Source organism: Gallinula chloropus, assembly GCF_964237585.1.
Source record: "Gallinula chloropus genome assembly, chromosome: 6".
Classification (NCBI taxonomy): domain Eukaryota; kingdom Metazoa; phylum Chordata; class Aves; order Gruiformes; family Rallidae; genus Gallinula; species Gallinula chloropus.
Window position 1 is genome coordinate 26,812,754 of NC_140091.1, and position 18,141 is coordinate 26,830,894.

The 18,141-nt window shown below is 57.3% G+C and overlaps 1 protein-coding gene across 4 annotated transcripts in view; it reads left to right on the forward strand.

The window, feature by feature from the left end:
• Window positions 1–5,741: 5,741 nt before the first annotated feature.
• Window positions 5,742–18,141, forward strand: part of NOS1AP (nitric oxide synthase 1 adaptor protein) — a 43,042-nt gene continuing 30,642 nt past the window's right edge. For all 4 annotated transcript variants that reach the window (XM_084266202.1, XM_084266200.1, XM_084266201.1 and 1 more), the window contains exons 1-2: window positions 5,742–5,878; window positions 15,607–15,678. In XM_084266202.1, coding sequence (XP_084122328.1) covers window positions 5,774–5,878; window positions 15,607–15,678 — 177 coding nt within the window. In that variant the 5' untranslated portion in view covers window positions 5,742–5,773. The remainder of the gene's footprint in view (window positions 5,879–15,606; window positions 15,679–18,141) is intronic.

Genomic DNA, 18,141 nt, shown 5'->3' on the forward strand with positions numbered 1-18,141 from the left:
ACCCTTGCCCTCCTTCTCCCAGGCACCTGCCCTCAGGAATACCCACCCCAAGCCCCACAGAGGCAGAAGAACCTGCCATTCATTGGAGAACAAACCCACTTCTTCCACTTGTGCCTCGTTTTCTCCCCTCCATGGTCTGTCAGGCAGTGAGGGGCAGCTTGTCCCACTCACTAGGAGCAGCTGGAGAAGCAGTGATTGAAGGGGATGGGGCTTACCTTGCAGTGGGGTGGTTTTCATTGGGTAGGGGGTTGAGGGTTTGGGTTTTTTTGGGTGGGGTGTTTGCTGTGTGGGTTTCCCAGCTGTGCCTAGGTACAGCCTAAGGGTTCTGGGAGGGGAGCTGAGGCCTGGGGCTGGATGCTGTGTTTGCTGTGGGGATGGGAAGTTCTCTGTTGAGGAGGTAAGTGCTGATTTTTATAAAAAGTGACTATTCATACATTTATTGACAAGTTTACTGGCACCTATTACAATTAAGGGTGGTGTTTATGCAGTGTTCTTCTCACAATACTGTTGAGGCATGTGTGCTGTTGGTGGGCCAGCAGGGCTGGAGCAGAATGGCTGTTATATGGGATGGCTCCTCTCACTGGGAAGTGTTTGATGGCTGGGGGATTGCTTCAGCCTGCTGTGGGAGTACTCCTGCTCCATGGTGATGGGGCCCTGGGTGCCCCAAGCTTTCCAGGCTTTTGTAGCTTTCTTGCAGACCTGTGGGGCTGGCTGAGGCTGGCAGGGAGGAATGTTAATTTTAGCTGGCACCTGCTCTGCTCTGGGGAGTGTATTTATTTCAGAAGTGCCATGTGTTTGTCTTTCTGAAACAAAGAATGTTTCAAGACTTGGGGTTTGTGGAGAGCTTCCAAAAAACCTGGGATAATTGCAGACTGAAAGAAAATTGTGGTGTGAAGAGTCAAAGCGTCTATGAGAGAAAACCTCATTTTTCAGGTGGCTCTAATAACACACATCCACACCCCAGTGGTATCAAAGATGAGCCTGTGTTTTCAAAAACAGCTCTGAAATTGTTCACAGTCCTACCTCTAAAACAAACGTGTGCATACGTGTGTGCCTGATGAGAATGGGCTCTGCCAGCTCATCAGAATAAAATGTCAGCAAATGCCAGCAAGTTCCTGACCTTAATTCTGGCAGACTTGCCTTCCTCCCCTTTCCTGCATCTTCACTCCTTTCTCAGATGTTAATCACTGGGTTTTATTAGGCAGAAAAAGGCATCTACTCGCTGTGCTGACCCACGTGCCTCGCTGAGCCTTCTTCCCACTGGCAGTGTGGAAGTGACCACAAAGGCAAGGTGACTCCCTGCCAGGCGTGCCATGGGCTCACGGGCAGCGAGCTGTGGGATGCTCTGCACCCACTGGGCCTTGGTGTTGCACAGGGCCATGCTCTACTGTGCTCTTTCAATTGCAGGACCATGGCCCGAAATGAACCTGCCACTATAAGACTCATGGAAGGACATTAAAGCAAACCAGGGCCCTGAACCATGAGCCAGATCCTACCTCTCCGATCGGAATGCCTTCCTGAGAGCCAACTTGTGTTACAATCTATTGCTTGGAGCTGCAAAACCTGCCATCTGCTCGTTTCCCAGCCGTGCTCCGCGGTGTTTCTCATTCCCACCCACATCCAGCACAACAGAAAAATATTTGCATACCTGGCCCAAAGCCCTTTTCTCATCGCTCCCCAGAGGAGGGGCCTCCCGGGCACGAACAGCACAATTTGCCGCTGTCCTGCGCTGCCGCTGTGCAAGCAGCACGTGCGATGGTGGCTGTGGAGTAACCGGCTGCATCCCGTCACCGGCTTGGAGAGCGAGAGACGGGGATGCTGGCCTGCCAGGGCTGCGGTGCCCAGGATGGCCATCCTCTCCTCCCACAGCTGTGCGGCACGAGGGCTGCAAGGAGAGTTTTGGCTTCACCATTCTGGCACAAGCCGTGCTTGATGTACAAAGTGCTCTGCGAACTTCATGTTCCCCCCCCATCTCCCAGCCTAGTTAAGGGATTGCAGGTGGTTCCTGATGCGGCTGCAGATGCTGCGGTAACAAGCACTTTTCTGCTGGCAATACTGCAGTATTTCCTCAGTGGGCTGTTGGTTGGGGGTGTTTTTAAGGGCAAGGCTAGACCATGCCTGCTGACATTTGCTGGCCAGGCCACATACATGAAACACTGGCGTGGGATCAGCTCTTTTCTGGTCTCCCAACACCCCCCAAAGTTTTGTGATGCTCTGAAAACTACTATGGGCAAATTCAAAACACTTCTGACCAGCCCTTTACAGTCCCTTGCTTTCAGGTGACAGCTGGGGTGACGGCTGGCTCCCCCACGGCACCCCAGCACTGGAGGATGAGGTGGAGCTGTGGGGCTCTGCCTTGGGTTCACCTGCTGCTGGCTCTGTCCAGATGGGTCCAGTGATGGAGCCAGCGCATGGGACACGCTTTTGTGGTTGGCTTCCACCTAAGCATCGCAGGAACCTCCTTCCAACGCCACGGGGTGAATGAAAAACGTTATCCTGAATCTGAGGTGTGCGTGGGGCCGGTTCCCCTGTGTGCCGGAGCCCCAAAGCCCCGGGCTGCAGAGCCGCAGCAGCCTCCCGTGCCGGAGCTGGGCTGCCTGCGCTGCGCTTCGCGGCGTGCCCAGGAGATGGCAGGCCAGCCCCAGGAATCCCGGGAATCCCGGCAGCGGCTTCGAGCCCGCGGGGCTGCTGCCCGGAGCCCTCTTCAGAGCTCTCTTCTCGGTGGACGCGTCCTTCAAAACGTCCTTGCGGTGCGCTCCAGATTGCACAGGTCGCAAAAGCCCGGGATGGTTCGGGTTGGAAGGGACCCCAAAGCCCATCCAGTCCCACCGCCTGCCATGAGCAGGGACACCCTCCCCTAGCCCAGGCTGTCCAAAGCCCCGTCCAACCTGGCTTTGAACACTGCCAGGGATCCAGGGGCAGCCACAGCTTGTCCGGGCACCCTGTGCCAGGGCCCCCCCCACCCTCACATCCCTGACAACACGTCTCCCTGGTTTCCGTGAGGTCCCTTCCTGCTGGAGTCCTGCATGGGACCTTTGTCCCAGGCTGTTGTGCCAGGGCGGAAACAGATGGAGCTGCCAAAACAGGCAAACCGGTTACACCGCTTCAACCTATAATTCCAGGGCTTCTAATTATTGATTTTTTGGAAGGGTGGAAGCAAGTTCTGCGCTTGAAGGACAAACATGGGTGTGAGAAATTAATCTTTTCCTATCCTTAAGGATCTGCTGTACCTTCTGGTGGGGGGGGGGGGGGCTATACTAGGCTTGACATCGTGGGACCAAAGGGCTGGAAAGGCTGTCCCAGGAAGAGGTGGTGGTTTGACAGGGGTGGTGCAAGGGCAGGGAGAGTTGGTCATGGGCCCCAGAAAAAAAGAGATGCAGGTAGTTTTTGTAAGGTAACAGGAAGGCAGAATCACATGAAATGCTGCAGGTATCCTAAGCTGCCTGCAGCGCCTGTGTGGCTTTGCCTGGAGCACCCCCTGGTGCTGTGCACAGCCCCCAAACCACACTTGGGGTAACAGGTGAGGGACTGGGACAGATGGATTGTGGGAAGAGCTGCTGTCTATCTGTGCCACAGCAGCACTGAGCTGCCAGTGCAAGAGGCTTGCAAGCTGAGAGAGAGCCCAGCAGCAGCTTCAGGGTCAGACTTGTCCCTTAGTTCAAGCCCAGTGCCTAAGGGTGGTCTCCAGGCTAGCTCTAGGTGCTGCAGTAGCTGGTGAGAATGGCCACTGTGGCTGTGGAAGAGGCCAGAGGACCTGGCTGTGGTCTGCCCAGGGCATCCTCCACCCACCAGGGTCTGCGAGCAGCCCCAGTGCTGCCAAGCAAACCCACCAGGATTTGCCATGCTCAGAAGGCTTTCTATCAAGCCCCCACATCTGTCAGGGGGAAAACCTCCCCAAAGGCACTGTTCACTGAAGAGATGCTCGCAAGCCCTCCCACAGGGGAATTCAGTTCTTCTCCAACCCACAGGGCTTTGCTAGTTATGGAAAGCCAGCAGTCGTCAAGGCTGTGTGTCTTTAATTAAATGTTGTGCAGGACCAGGGCTCCAGAGAACCTGTGGGATCTCTGTCCCTGGAGATACTTGCAGCTGACCTAGATGCAGCCCCGAGATCCTTGAAGCTTGCCCTGCTTGGAGCAGGCTTTGGACCAGAGACCTCCAGGGGATTTCTTCAGTGGCTGTATCGCTCACAGCTCCTGGGACTTCAATGCTGTCAGCTGAACTTTTGTTAGAGGCAAACAGAAACCCTCAGCAAGGACCTGGAGCAGATCCAGGCTCAAGACTGTCCCACCACCGGCTTCTGCCTGTGCAAGACTTAAGTGAGCTCAAGTGCTGCAAGGGCGTTCGGTTCTCTGCACCCTTTTTGCCCAGGGGATCTCTGCAAGTGCAGTCACCAGCCACTGCAGCTGCAACGCACAGAGCTGATCCCCCACCTCTTTCTGAAATAAGAAGTAAAGGTTTTCAAGATCCCAGAGCTTGGTGACATCTTGCCTTCAGTGGGAAATCCTCCCTCGATTCACTTGTCCGAGTGCAGACAGCTCTGTGTGATGCCACCCAGCTCTCATGGGCATGACTGAGCACAGGGATTTCTCAGCTTGTCGTGGAATTGCCTGTGCCCAGCCCATCAGCTGAGCCTCTGGGGATGGTGGAAAGCCCTCTCCACTTTGGGAAGATACAGCGACTATTTATATGTATTTTTTTAGATGTGGCTGAAGTGCTGTGGCTGGCTCTGGACTATGCTGTAAACTCAGAGGTACTTTCACTGCGACACTGAGCCTGAATAACCAATGGCCCCGAATCTGTGATGCCCAGGGAAGGGTCGCCAGCCGGCACCGCTGTTTGCATTGTGGTCGGACAGAAACCTGGGGCATGCAAGGGAAATGTGCCGTGGGTCTCCTGTGGGGTGTGGGGACATGACTGCCCTGGCTTGGAGTTTGTGGGAGCCAGCGTGAGCTCTCTGGCCATGCTGTGGTGCCGTGAGCTTCGTGTGCGGCATCTGTGGGTGTTGAAAGCAGAGAGGGCTGCAGCCCTACCTGGGGGTGAGGGGTGAGACAGCCTGGGCTCCAGTCAGAGCCGTGGGGTGGTTCCCTGTGCAAAGCAACCCTGGGGTGCTCTTAGCGGGTGGGGAGGGCACACACACAGCGCGTGGGGCTGTTGTAAGGTGGGGCAGGGTCTGCTCACACGGGCTGGCCTTTCATTAGGGACAAGACGGAGGTGTTTCACCCCCTGCTCACTCGATTGCCGCCGCACTGGTGCTGATATGAAAGCCCGGACCAGCCCCCGCTGCCTGGGGCGCTGGCTGCATCCCAGGCTCACCCACCTGGGAGCGATGCCGCTCCCGGACCCGCTCCCAGCCCCCGGGCAGGCGGCACGGCGTTTCCCCGTGGATCAGCGCACCACCCCCTTCCAGCAGCGCCCCGGGAGGCTTTTTTAATCTTTTTTTTTTTTTTTTCCCCCCCTTTTAAACATGTTTTAGAACTTTGGCAGCGCGGGGTGCAGCCCCGGCAGCGCGCACTAGGTGTCAGCGCCGCCTTCCCCACCGCCCCTCGCGGGCCCTCAATTTTTAACGCCTCCCTCCCCCCGGGAAGAGAAGAGGGGGGGACGCGCAGACCCGCGCTTACAGACCCCCCCCTCCTCCTCCTCCTCCCCCTCCCCGTCCCTCTCCGCGCTCCGCGGCGGCGCGTCCCCGCCCCGGGGCCGGCCGGCGGCGAGGGGCGGAGGTTCCGCGGCGGCGCCGGGCGCGCTGCAGGGGCAGCCCGGCCGCCGCGGGGCCGCCATGCCCGCCAAGTCCAAGTACAACCTGGTGGATGACCGGCACGACCTCCGCATCCCCCTGCACAACGAGGACGCCTTCCAGCACGGCATCTGCTTCGAGGCCAAGGTGGGCGCCGGGCGCGGAGGGGGGGCTGCGGGGACCGGCGGGGGGTCCGCGGGGGTCGCCGCCCGGCGGTTGCAACCCCGGTCCCACGGGATTCCTTGGTCTCTCTTCGCATAGCCTTGAGTCTTCTCCGCTTTCCCCGGGAGCCCTTCCCGTTGGCATTGCCTGCTCTTCCCCCAAACTCAGCTGCAGGGAGTTGGGTGAGGCTTCCCACCCATCCCATCCTGTGAGGTGTTGATGTTGGTTGGAAGGGCCAAGCTGGAGCAGGACCACCCTGCTGCTTCACCCGAGCATCCCTCCGTGGACCCGCATCCCTCCACAGCTCTGTGTGGTGTTGCTTAGGGACGTTGGCCCCGGGGTGCCAGGGATTGCATGCATCTCCCTGGGCAAGAGCAGAGGTCTGGGGCTTCACTCTGCGTGTCCGGTGCTGTGGGTAACGCTGGTGTGCTGGGGGACGGGTGGTGTCTCACACTTCTTGTCCCTTGCTCCTCTAATGGAATAAGGGAGCAGATGGAGGGAGGAACTTCATGCCATTTGCAGTGCAGTGCAAGAGGTCAGGACTGTCCGCCTGAAATAAAAGCTTGCCATTTCTCTTTACATACGTAAACCGTTCTTGCCAGTGGATCTGGCAGCAAGAGCTTTTGCCTTTTTTCCCCCCCCTCCTGTTGGGACTTCTCGGTCTCACTCTCCACTTAGGCTGCGGCTTCCCACAGTCCAAGTGCTTGTGTTCACAGCAGGCTGGGAAGAAGCTGAGCTACCCCTCTCTCTCTGTACAGTGCCCAGCCCCAAGCAGGTAGTGCTGGCTGGCACTGCTCTGGGAATTAGCTGGCCATGAAATTTGAAAAGGGGAAACATAAAATCCTGCCCCCTTTGCTGTTCCTGGGGGGTATGGATATGACACTGATGAGATGATGTTCCAAGTGAGGTGACTTGGAATAAACCTGGTGTAAAACTGATTTTGAGAGGCAGGGAGGGAGGCGGGCAGGCATCTGTCGCACACTGTTGTCCTTGGAGCATGGGTGCTGGCAGGGGAAGAATCGCAGCCTTGGCGTCTAATCTTGAGTGCCCCGGGTCGGGGGAGGGCTGCAGCTCAGTTTTGGGGGCTGGAGGTGTGTTATTTCCCCCTTTTTCTTTCAGCTGGGAGGGTTCCTCTAGAGAGGCTGGCGGTGGGCACTGTGCTGCAGAGAGCAGAACAGCAGAGTTGTTGTTTACGGAGCAAACTTAAACCTGCCATGCAACTCTTCCCTGGGAAAGGCTGTTCAGGTTCAGCTTTGCAGCCTTTTGCTTCTGGATTATTGGAGCCAATCTCTGTTTCATTGCTCCCCCCTCACCTGTGGGGAGGCTGTAAAGCATCCCCCACCTTCTAAGTCCCGTGTGCCAGGGTGTAAGAGCTGCTGTGCCTTCTCCACACCTGGTTTGGATGGCCCAGCCTGGGGGATGAGGAGTGGGATCAGGCTCCAGCTGCCCCATGGTCTGCCCGTAGCTCGTGGCTTTTCCATGCTGCTGGCCTGGCTGTGTTAATGGGGTGGTGCATGTGAGGCTTTTGTTAGCTCCTCTTTCTGTCTGTTGTGTCTTATGGCACACGTTCATGCCAAGCACAGTCTGTACAAAACGCAGCTTCCGAATTTGTGGGTTTCTCCAGGAGTTCCTCATGCCAGATGCAGGATGCAGATGGCTTAGGCAATTACTCCATCCTTTTATTAGATTGCCGGAGATTAATTAAATGCTTACACTCCTTTAGTTCCTTTTATCCCCAAGAATCCCGAGTGCTTAAACCTGCGTGGCTCTTGTTTCAGCCAGGCACCCAGCGCGAGTCACAGAAATGAGGAACTCTGATTTAGAGCAGAACTTTGGGGGAGGATTAAAGAAGAAAAATGCTCAGCTGGGGTTCCCGGGACTCGCGTGCCTGTCTCCTGAAAGCCTCCTGGGATTGCTAACAGCCCCAGGCGGTGTGGATCCCGGTGCTATAGCCCTTAGCAGCTGGATCAGCGGTCTCTGCTCTGGCAGCCTGGGATTCCTGACGAGCTTGCTTGGGGCTCGCTGCAGGGGGCTAGTGCAGCCCTGAGTCAGTCAGCACTGATTTATTGCTTTCCATCCGAATTTTGGTTTTAGGCTCAGACCTCTGCTGTCTGCTGCTGTCTTTAAATGGCACACGTAGCCAGTAACCCGTGTTTTGGTTCAACAGAGCTGCTGGCATCTGTGCTGTTGTCCCCCTTGCCTCTCTCCTGAGGGAATGTGGGCACCCAGGGATGGCTCGCTGGGCCAGTTTCGAGCAGGGACCAATGGACTTCACTGGAGCAAGTGGTGCTGTGGCATGTGATGGTGTCAGGAGACTCATGTTGCTTGTCCCCACGGAAGCTACTTGCAGCCATATGCTCTGGCACAGGGCCGCCGAGTCCGAGTGAAGTGTCCTCTAAGGATTATGTTAATCCATTTTCTGGAGATAAATGCAAATAGCTGGACCATCCCACTCCATCTTCTCAGGAATAGTAATACATTTCACACTTATGGGTCTGTTTTCCTTGGCACCAAGCCCCTCTGTGTCCCTGCGGCTCCTCGTCCAAGCTGCTGGGAATCAGAGGAGCTAGCTTGGAGGGAAGGCAGGGCATTCGCCTCCTCCTGCCTCTTGCAGTCTGAATTGTTGAATAAAATCAAAAGCCAAACCTCTTGAGTTAGCTGAAGCGCTTGGATGAAGAAGCCGGGCACTGCAGCATGGCACAGGGGAATGGGCATAAATTCCCCCTCGTGTAGTAGTTTCCTGGTTAAATAAATGGGTATGTGGAGAGTAAAGACTCCTGCCTTCCTCCACTTCTCCGCCCAGCACGGCTTCTCCAGTTGGGGTGAGGCAGAGCGGGATGTGAGCTTACTCCTTATCTTCCCAAAGCCTTGGTGCTGTGGGACAAACCCAAAGGGCCAGCTTGTGCAACACCAGCAATTCTGCGCGTTCAGAAACCATGAGTCAGGCTGCCCCAACACCTCCAGAGAGACTGGCGTGCAGAGGAGATCCAGCGGGGTGGTGGGACCTGTCACTGGACTGCCAGACCCGTCGTCCGTTCGAGTGTGGGGATGCTGGGTGCTGCTGGGTTTGCACAGGGAAGCTGTTCCTGGCCCCCAAGCCGCTTGCGGGATCCCGCAGGGCAAAAGCAGCAAGAGATCCCTCCTGCCATGGAGATCTTCTTGTCCAGAGCAAGGTCCCACCTACCACATACCCTTTATTTGGAAGCAGCTCTTAATTCCTCGGTCCTGGGACTTGCTAACCTATTAGCAGTGCCATAACCTGTATGCAGTTCCCAAAGAAGAGGGGAGATGGGTGTGAGGACCCTCTCGGCTGCTCCGATCCATCTGGGGGAAAGGGGGAAAGGGGCTGGACGTGCAAACCTTGGTCCTCAGGCAGACCCACCACCAGCAGACCAGGGCTGCCCATGGGCTGGGGCAGGACGTGTGCTGAGACTCAGCTTTCCCTGCATCCATCCGATCTGTTTCACAGACGAATGCGGGACGGGAGGTTTGGGAGGATTGCTGTTCTCCTGGGCAGCGCGTGGGGGTTCCAAGTGCGGGTCGTGGTGGGATTTTTTCCTCCCTTGAGGGATCTTGGCAACCAGGCATTTTCCCTCATGTTTGTCAGTACTTTTCTCTGCTTTTTTTTTTATTTTTTTGCGTGGGAAACTGAAGTTGAACCGAGCATCTGCTGCCGTCTATGTTTGGAGATGGGACATGAGGGAGACTTCAGCCTGAGCCAGTGTGTCCCTACAAACCCCTCCGGCCACCACCCTCACAGGGCTGCCAGGGCCTGTTGGCTGCTGCAAAGATAGTCACCCTGTCAGGAAAGGGATTTTAGCCTGAGGTGAATGCTCCGCAGCAAATACACGCATGTTCCTACTCTCATGTGTGTTCTTACACATGTTGGGGCCATATGTAAAAACATTTGGAGTGATTTGAGCTGGAGGCAGCTCCAATCGTGGCCTCCAGTCCCCCTCCTCTGCTCCAGGCTTGCTTCCCAGAGCGATTCCCTCTCCTAGAGGGCTGGGGAGCCGGGGACAGGTTGTGTCAAAGCTCTGCGACTCCTGAGCTGCCTGGGAGACGCTTGGCAGCTTTATTTGGGGGCTGTTTGTACTGGCAGCTCTGGAGCACGGTGTGCTCAGCCCAGAGCAGAGCTGCAGTGTGATTTTGCCCGGGATTGCTTGCTCAAGGCTATAAATAAACCTTCCCCGGTGCCACCAAACTTCTGGTCTGAAGCAGTGGCGTGTTTCTGCCATACTTGTCAAGGCAGCTCGCAGGCTGCTTACTGAAGCTCTTCGCAGAAATCTCTGCCGGGATTTGGCAGAGCTCTGCGTGCCCAGGCTGCGGGTACCGGCCAGGCAGTGCGTGGGCTTGGCAGATGCCAGAAAGTTCTGAGGAAGAAGTGTCAGGAGCAGGATGCTCTCCCAGCCTTCTTTCTGGCCTCTCAGTTGTTCCGTCTCGCCCATCCTGTATGCAAACGCCTGCTAAGGCTGTAGCTGGGTCTAAGTGCCCGAAGCTCAGCCCCTGCATTGGGGCAGCTGTGGGCGGTGTGGCCAGGTGGGATGTGGGAACGGGGGCAAATGGGTGGTCCTGCTTTATTGGGGTGGGAAAACCTCATCTGTCCTGCTGTACCCCTGCCTTGGTGTCCCTGCAGCAGGGCTCACGTGAGCCCTGCTTTGGCTGGTGAGAGGGGAGGGGAGGTGCGGTGCATGTGGCTCTCATGCTGGGGTTTTGTCTTGGGACCCCCAGAACTCTGTGTTTTGAGCTCTAGGGGGTCCCAAACTCTGTGTTTGAGTCTCGTAGGCAGTGCAAGTATTCCAGGATCAGCAGGCAGGCACACACCAATACCCTCAGGGCATCAGCTCAACCAGGCCAGCGGTGCCTGGCATCAGGTATCTCTGTGTTAATGCCCAGGGGCTGGTTGCATCGCTCTGGACGGGTCTGACACGCTGCATTATGCTGCCCGGCTGCCACGGCTGGATGCGTCCTGGCATCCTCAGGGCACAGAGTCAGGTTAAGTGAGGGCTAGGCAGGGCTGGAGCCCTCCAGCTCAGCAGAGAGCCTGCTGGGCTCAGGATGGAGAGCCAAGGCTTTTTTTCCACTGCAGTCAGCTGGCATCCTGACTCGTCTGTCCCTTTTTTGGCCTCTGAGACCACAGTACCGCAGCCTGAGTAAACTTCCCCCTTCCCTTCCAGCGATGCTGGGTGCTCCTGGGGCACAGGGCAGAACGAGGGCCATGTCAGCCCAGTCCTGTGGCTCCCTGGCTGGAGGCTGCGTGTGGGACAGCGGGAGCACTGCGGCAGCAGAAGTCCCAGGAATAGGATGTCTCCTGCTTTCCCTGACTGCAGCAGTGGCCCCTGGAGAAGCCAGAGTCAGGCAGGCTGCAGAAAGACTGGGTGTTTCCCTGGGTGCCGGTGAAATAAAGAGATTTGCAATCTCAGGGTGCCCCCGCACTTTGGCCCTTGCTGCGTGGCACAGTGTGTGTGACAGGGCTGACGTCCCAGTGCCCAGGATGGCCTGGGCTCCACAGAAAACCAAGGACCCTTCCATGTCGTATCATATTCCTCCTGCGCAGCTGCCAGTACCTCAGGGAACCCCTCCACAGCCCGAGGGCAGGGTCCCCTGCACTCAGACAAGGCTCTGAGGATGCCCATGGTGCTGTGGATCAGCCCAGGGCTGGTGCCAGCACATCTCCCCTGCCCGCACTGTCTGTGGCAAAGCTCTCTGACTCAGGGTGGCTTTCAGAGCTGGAAAACCGGCAGCCAGCCAGTCTGGGCTCCCCTGTGCGCTGGGTATGATTCAGCCCTGACCTTTGCACGCAGTATCACACTGGCAGAGCAGCAGCGGGCCTCCCTCAAGAAGGCAGCACCTCCGCTCCGGGAAGGCTTTTGGTGCCCGCCACCCACAAGGGATGTCATTGACACCCCCTGGGAGGTGTACCCCCCGTCAGGGATGCGATTGGCCTTGGGTTTTCCAAAAACACGTGGCAAAAGCACCATGGCAAGAACATGCCTTTCTGACTGAGCAGAAAAAGAACAATGTTAAACAACCTGATGGAAAAATGAGAAACAAAGTGACTCGTGCAGGCGTGGCGTTGGCAGAACACTCCTTTGTTGTCCTGCAGTTCTTTCCCTCTGGCCTGGGGGGGATTGGTATTTCCCTGAGCTGGACAGGTCTTTTGTAAGCCATGGTGTGGGGGCCGTGTCTGGGAGCCCCTTCCCACCATGCCCAGGATGGACAGGGCAGGGGAGTGGGGCAGCAAGTGAGGTCCCTTTGGGTGCTGGGAAGCCAGATGGGTGATGGCCACCGAGCCCATGCTGTGGAAGGGAGGGGGGCTGTCCTTTCCAGAAAGGAGCAATAGAAACCTGGGGATAAGGGACACAGGGATGAGGAACAGCAGGGCACATGGGGAACCAAAAGCACCCCGATAAATAGGTGCTTTGTGCCTGCCCGTGCTGCTGGGTGATGCAGCCGTGAGCAGCTCTGGCTGCCTTTGTGGGGCTGCCAGAGCGCCTTGTTACTGCAGGGACCCCCTCAGGTGCCCATTCACTGGCCAGCCGAGCGGGTGGCCTTTCTCCTCCTAATTGGGCCAACGAGGAGGGGGCTGCCCTCCTCACTGTGTCACCCGTGCCCTCCGCCTTCAGAGCATGGGGACCAGTGACCTGCCAGGCTCTTTGGTTCAGGGAGTGGGGGGCTCCACTTCTGCATCCCATCTGCTGGCAGGGCGGTGGGGCTGTGAATCTGGAGGTGGTTATGTGTGAGATCTGTATCCTCCATGTGTGTGGGTTTCCTCCTCCTGGGTCCCCAGGGCTTGGGGAGGGTGCGTTCTTTCATGGGTTTGTTTTCTTTGTCAGCTCTCTTTCACACAGCTTTATTTTCCTCCCTTTTGTCTGGGGCGCCTGCCTTTCTCCTCCCTGGGCTGATCTCCAGCCCCGTTCCTCTTGTTCATGCGGGGCTGACCTGCTGCCATGGATGCTGGTCCAAGCCCTGGGAGCCGGGATGTTGGCCCCTACAAGGGATCATGGCCACCACTGCGCCTGGCACCTTGCTTGGGGCACACAGATTTTAAAGGATGGAAGATACCCACACTTGGGGTCAGGGAGTCCCCATGCTCAGGGGGTCCCTGAGACTCCTGCCCTGGGAGAGAAGGGGACAGCTGGGGGCTCGGTGTTCGGTGGGGTGAGGGGGAGAGTCCTGCAGCCCAGAGACTCCTGCTGCTTTGCTGACCCTCGCCTCTGCCTTGCCTGCTTTTTCCCACACCTCCTTCCGAAACGAAAGCCGGTGATATGAGTGGGAGGTCTGGAGGAGAATCGAGCAGGAGCACATATTGCTTGCAGATCACTAGTAAGTACGGGCAGTTCCTCCAGCCATCCCCACTCTTTTCCTGGGAAATAGTCGTTTAGCTGGAAGGCCAGCCTGCAAGTCTGCGTTTTTGATGGGTACCCATCGTGTTGTGAAGGGTTACTCCTCTGTGGTGCAGCTCCCACGTGTGCTTTCTGCCCTGAAGGCAAAAATAATCTGGGGAGACTTTGTCCATCTGTTGGGCTTTATGAAATGTGCAAAAAATACCTACCTCCAGAGTAGGGAGTGGGGAGCGGTGGGTGTTTTCGGAGCCTTGAGCACAGGAATGGTGTGAAGTGAGCACGTGGCAGGGATGGAGGTGCGGCAGGCTGGGGTGGGTGGAGGGCATGCTCCAGTGGGATGCCAGTAGGATGCCCTGGAGCCTGGGTTTGGGAGCAGAGGAGAAACCTGCCTGGTTTGTGACCCAAACCACTTGGTTTGGGTGCTTGCAAGTGTGGGCCAGAGGGGAGTAGCTGAACAAAGCACTGTAGATAGGATGGTATCGGGACACTTCCTACTGTTGCTGCTGTTTCTCAGGAGGCCATCCAAGGAGGTCTGGTTTCTGCTCCATCACTTGCTCGTGGCCTGGCCCTGCCGAACTCCAGCATGCGATTATGGGCACCGCTGGGCGTTGCTGCTGGCCGAGGTTGTGCTCATTAGCCCAGTGGATGGCATTGCTGGGATTAGTGGGGCTGAGAGTGCTGGTGGTGGGACAGGGCCGTCTCCTGCATGTCTGAGAGCTGCTGCCGCTTCCCTGCCCTGGCACATGGCTGTGTGCTGTGTCACCTGCAAGGAAAGCAGTGAGGAGGCTTGAAGGGAGAGGTACCGTGGAGCCGAGGTGTTTTCTTGGCTGAGGAGGACAGGGAAAGGCTTTTCCAGGCGTGGGGACTGGGTGCTGAGAGCTCTGACAGCCTCAGCCCTCCTCTCCAACTTCTTACTGGTGGTTTCCAGACTTTATGTAAGAAAAGGAAATCAACTGATGTCGACGATGCCTCTCTCAATGCGACCTGACCCTTGGGACGGGTGGGAAGGTGTTATTTGGGGGATACGACTGAAAATGCTGCGAGACTCGCGCGTTTGCCGTTGGGCATTCAGTGCTGGGGTCCGGGCAGTTCATGCCACCGTTGCTGGCGGCGAGCACTGCAGGCTTTAATCCCCGGTTACGTAAAGCTGCCCCGCGCCGTGGCAGCCTGTGTGGCACGTGACCGACCTGCCAGCTGTTCGGTGCTTATTTTTATACCCTCTCTCTGCGCATCTGCTCGCAGCCGCGACTGCCCGGTGCCGGCCGCTGGACACCTGCCTCCATCCGTGCCTGGGGCGGGGGCCGTGCTGTTGGGGATGGCCTCACCGGGTGGGCTGAGTTTGGGGTGCAGGAGGTTGGTGAGCAAGGAGGGGTGTCCGGGACAGCAGGCGCCCACCAAACCCATGCTTTGCCCTCGATAGAGGTGGCAGCTTCCCCAAGGAGCTGGGAGCTGCACAGTGATGATGGGTGACCCCTCCGTGGCTTCCACCTGTGCGGTGGCCCCTGGCACATGTTCAGGTGCTTAAGCGCCCATCTCAGTGCTGGTGTTTGAAACAGGGGACCTGGAGTTTGGTGGTGACAGCAAAGGTCGTGGCTGTATTCACAGGGACCTGCAGCCCTGGCAGGTCTGGTGCCCGCGCCACGCTGCTGAGGGGTTACGTCAGCGCTCGTGTCGAAATGAAGCGTGGGAGCACGGGGGGCTAGTAAATAGGCTCAAAACGCTTTTTCTTCTAGCTACACGTTTTTAGTGCTCCACATTGAGCCTTCATCGCTTGTCTTTTCCTGATCCTTCCTCTGAATCTGCCCTCTCCCATTTTATTGCTAAAAAGGGTTTTGTCTGGCGTCTCTGCGTGCTGGGTCACCGCGGTGCTGCCTTTGGTCCCCTTTGAATAGCAAAGCGGCTCCTTTATTCTGGAGGCTTGGCCTGGAGGCTCAGCATCGCTGCAGAAACAGCCCCGGGTTTGGCAGGGCTGTAATTAAATAGTGAAGGGCCTGTCACAGGACAGGTCACCCCGGCTATTTTAGGGATACTCCAGTGCCCAGGTCTATAATAGATGACTCAGTGCAGCTGAGGGATATTGGCTTGTACCTTTGTACGTTGATCACAGCATAGATGAATGAGTCCCGCTGGCCTAATTATTGGAGTGATTTTGTTGTTGGAATAAGGACAGCTGAATCCTTGAAATGTTGCAGTGAGGGAACAGCTTTGTGGTGGGATGTCTGCAAGGCTTCAGGTGCAGTGGGGAAAATGCTGCCTGTCTCCCAGGAGTGACCCCGGCTTTGCTCAGGGGATGCCATCGAGGAGGCCATGGTGGCACCGTGAGGTTTCCAGTGAAACTCGACTAATGGGTTCTTTCTTCCCCTCTAGTACATCGGGAGCCTGGATGTGCCACGGCCAAACAGCAGGGTGGAGATCGTGACGGCCATGCGGCGGATCAGGGTGAGTGTGGTGAGGCCACTCCTTCCTTTTCTGCGTCAGGGGCTCCTCCATCTCTGCTTACAGCCTTCTCTTGTAACTCTATTTTTCACTGTTCCCCTCACCACTGAGATCTCCACGTAACTTGGACATGGTCCCTGCAAGCTTCATGTGCCACACCGTCACGTTGGGAGGATCCCCAGCACCAACGGTGTCCCGTGGTACCCGGGCATCCATGTGTCATGGCTGGGGTTAGCTGTGGGCACTAGCAGGGCCATCTCCATGCTCACAGTGCTGCATCCTGTGCAGGAACATGTGCTGTGGATGTGGGAATGGGGTGGGAGGTGGGTGCGCTTCAGCTACATGAAAATCCCAGCTCTGCCTGGGTATGCCAGCAGGTCAGTGCCTGGGAAATGGTGATGTCTAAGTTAACGTGTCGAGTGACAAGCTCTGGGGCCTGCCAGCAGTGAGCTTGTTTAACAGTGAGGAGGTCAGGGGATGTCAGCTGGTCGTGAAGTCATCTGGCTTCCCAAAATACCCGCGGTGAGGATACAGGGTGCTCTCGCCATATAATGCTTGGCCTGTAGCCAGGAGAGGAGCTTTTCCTCTGCTCCCTGGCCTCTCGCCTGCGCATCTGGGAGGTGTTCAAGGGCGGGCTGGGAGGGAAGCAAACTGCACCCCCGGGAACTCAGCTGCTGTCGGATGCAGGACACAGCCCGCTGGGTGCTGGCTGGACCACGGGCTGGCATGTGAGCCTTGCTCACCCAGCTAGAGATGAGGTTTGGGTCAGAACCACCGCAGTGCCAGCCAGAGCTCTCATTAACGGCTGTTTCCTCTTCTGCCTTTCGAGATAAGGCTTTCGAAAGAATGCAGCTTCAGCCCCAAAATCACGAAGCTCCGCGTCTCCGTGGGAGGACTGGTGCAATTTTGAGGGCTTAAATAAACCCCACTGTGGTGTTATTTTTTTTCATTGACCGATGCAACTGAGCTTAAGCATAGTCTAGGCAATTCACAGATAGAGCTCTGACTGGCAGAAGGAACACAGATTAGTGTGAAGTAATGATTCCTCGCGACGAGTGGCGCGCTGGAAACGTGCTCAAGTTTCCCTGATCCAGTGTGAGATGGGAAAGGTGCAAGTCACTGAAGGGCTGTGAATTTGCAGATGGGATCTGCCAGGGACTCGAAACGTCTGCTGGTTTGTCACGGGGTGCTGCTTGGGAAGGGGTGCCGGGATGTTTTGCTCGATGGGCCTTTACGTGTATAACCCTTCGCTGGTTTCCCGTGTTTCGCGTGGCCTTGCACCCAGCAGCTGGGCGTTGCAAGGGCATTTGCTGGCTGGGCTGGGCACCAGGGGCTGGTTTCGGTTTGCCTGGAGGATAAGGAATGCGTGTCCTTCTTAAAGAAGCAGGGGAAAGTAATCCTGAAATACCGGCATGGGGAAACCGGCGGAGGATACAGCTTGTCCAGGCACAGAAAGCGAGCCGTGGGAGATCTTCAGGTGGAAGCTGCAGCGGTGTGTGACCCAGAGGCTTGTGTGGGTTTTAATGCAGCTCCTGGTTTAGGGGGACACTGCCATGTCCCCCTTTGTTCTGAGTTAGCCACTGCCGGCGAAGGAGGGGGGACCCTTGCTGCGGGAACCCCCCCTCTATCAGCGCTGCCTTTGCCCAAGCTGCTCGCTGGACTTTGCCTCTGTTTGCTGAATGATAAAAAGCCCCGATCCTGCGAGGAAGCTGATAGCTGGGGTCCCGAAGGGAAGGGTGCCCTGGGAGCCCCCACAGCTGCCCGTGCTAGGAGGGGTGGGGGCCACAAGCAGCCACAGCTCCTCCGGCAGTGCTGCCACCCTGCCCTCCCCTTCCCTCCCCAGCAGCTGGGACTGGAGGGTGAGCACTGTGAGCCTGAGCCGGGCGGATCCCGGCTTCCTGTTTAGATGGAGACCTGACCCTTTGGGGGCAACGAGGAGGACGCTGCATAGCCGGCATTGCTGGGATTCCTGCTCTGGCCGGGCTCTGCTGCCCTGGTGCTTCTCTCCCAGAGCGAAGCAACAGGCCATGGGCAGAGCAGCTCTGCCGGGCTGAGGTGTGCTCACTGAGCCCCAAGTTGATCCCTTTTGTGGGTCTGGATTGAGAAGGGACTTTATACAGGGAGTCAGCGTTGCAGGGCAGGGGTGCCATCCCCATCTTCCTCGTCCTGAAGTGCTGGTGGTGGCATGGCTGCACTCCCAGTGCGGGACTGCAGGGAGGGTTTCTGCCTAGATGCAGGAGGATGTTGGAGAATTCCTGGGATTATTGCAGCTCAGGGGCGAGGAGGGAAAGGGAGGTGCTGAGCTGGCTGCCGCTGCCTTCCTGCTCTTCCTGCCTGCTCCAGCTGGACTTGCTGGGGATGCAGCCTGGGCTTGCTCTGCGTCTCAGTGGAGAATCCCTGGTCCTGGAAGGACTTGGTGGATGGGGACATTGCATCCCTGTCAAGGATGCACTTGAACGGCAGTGC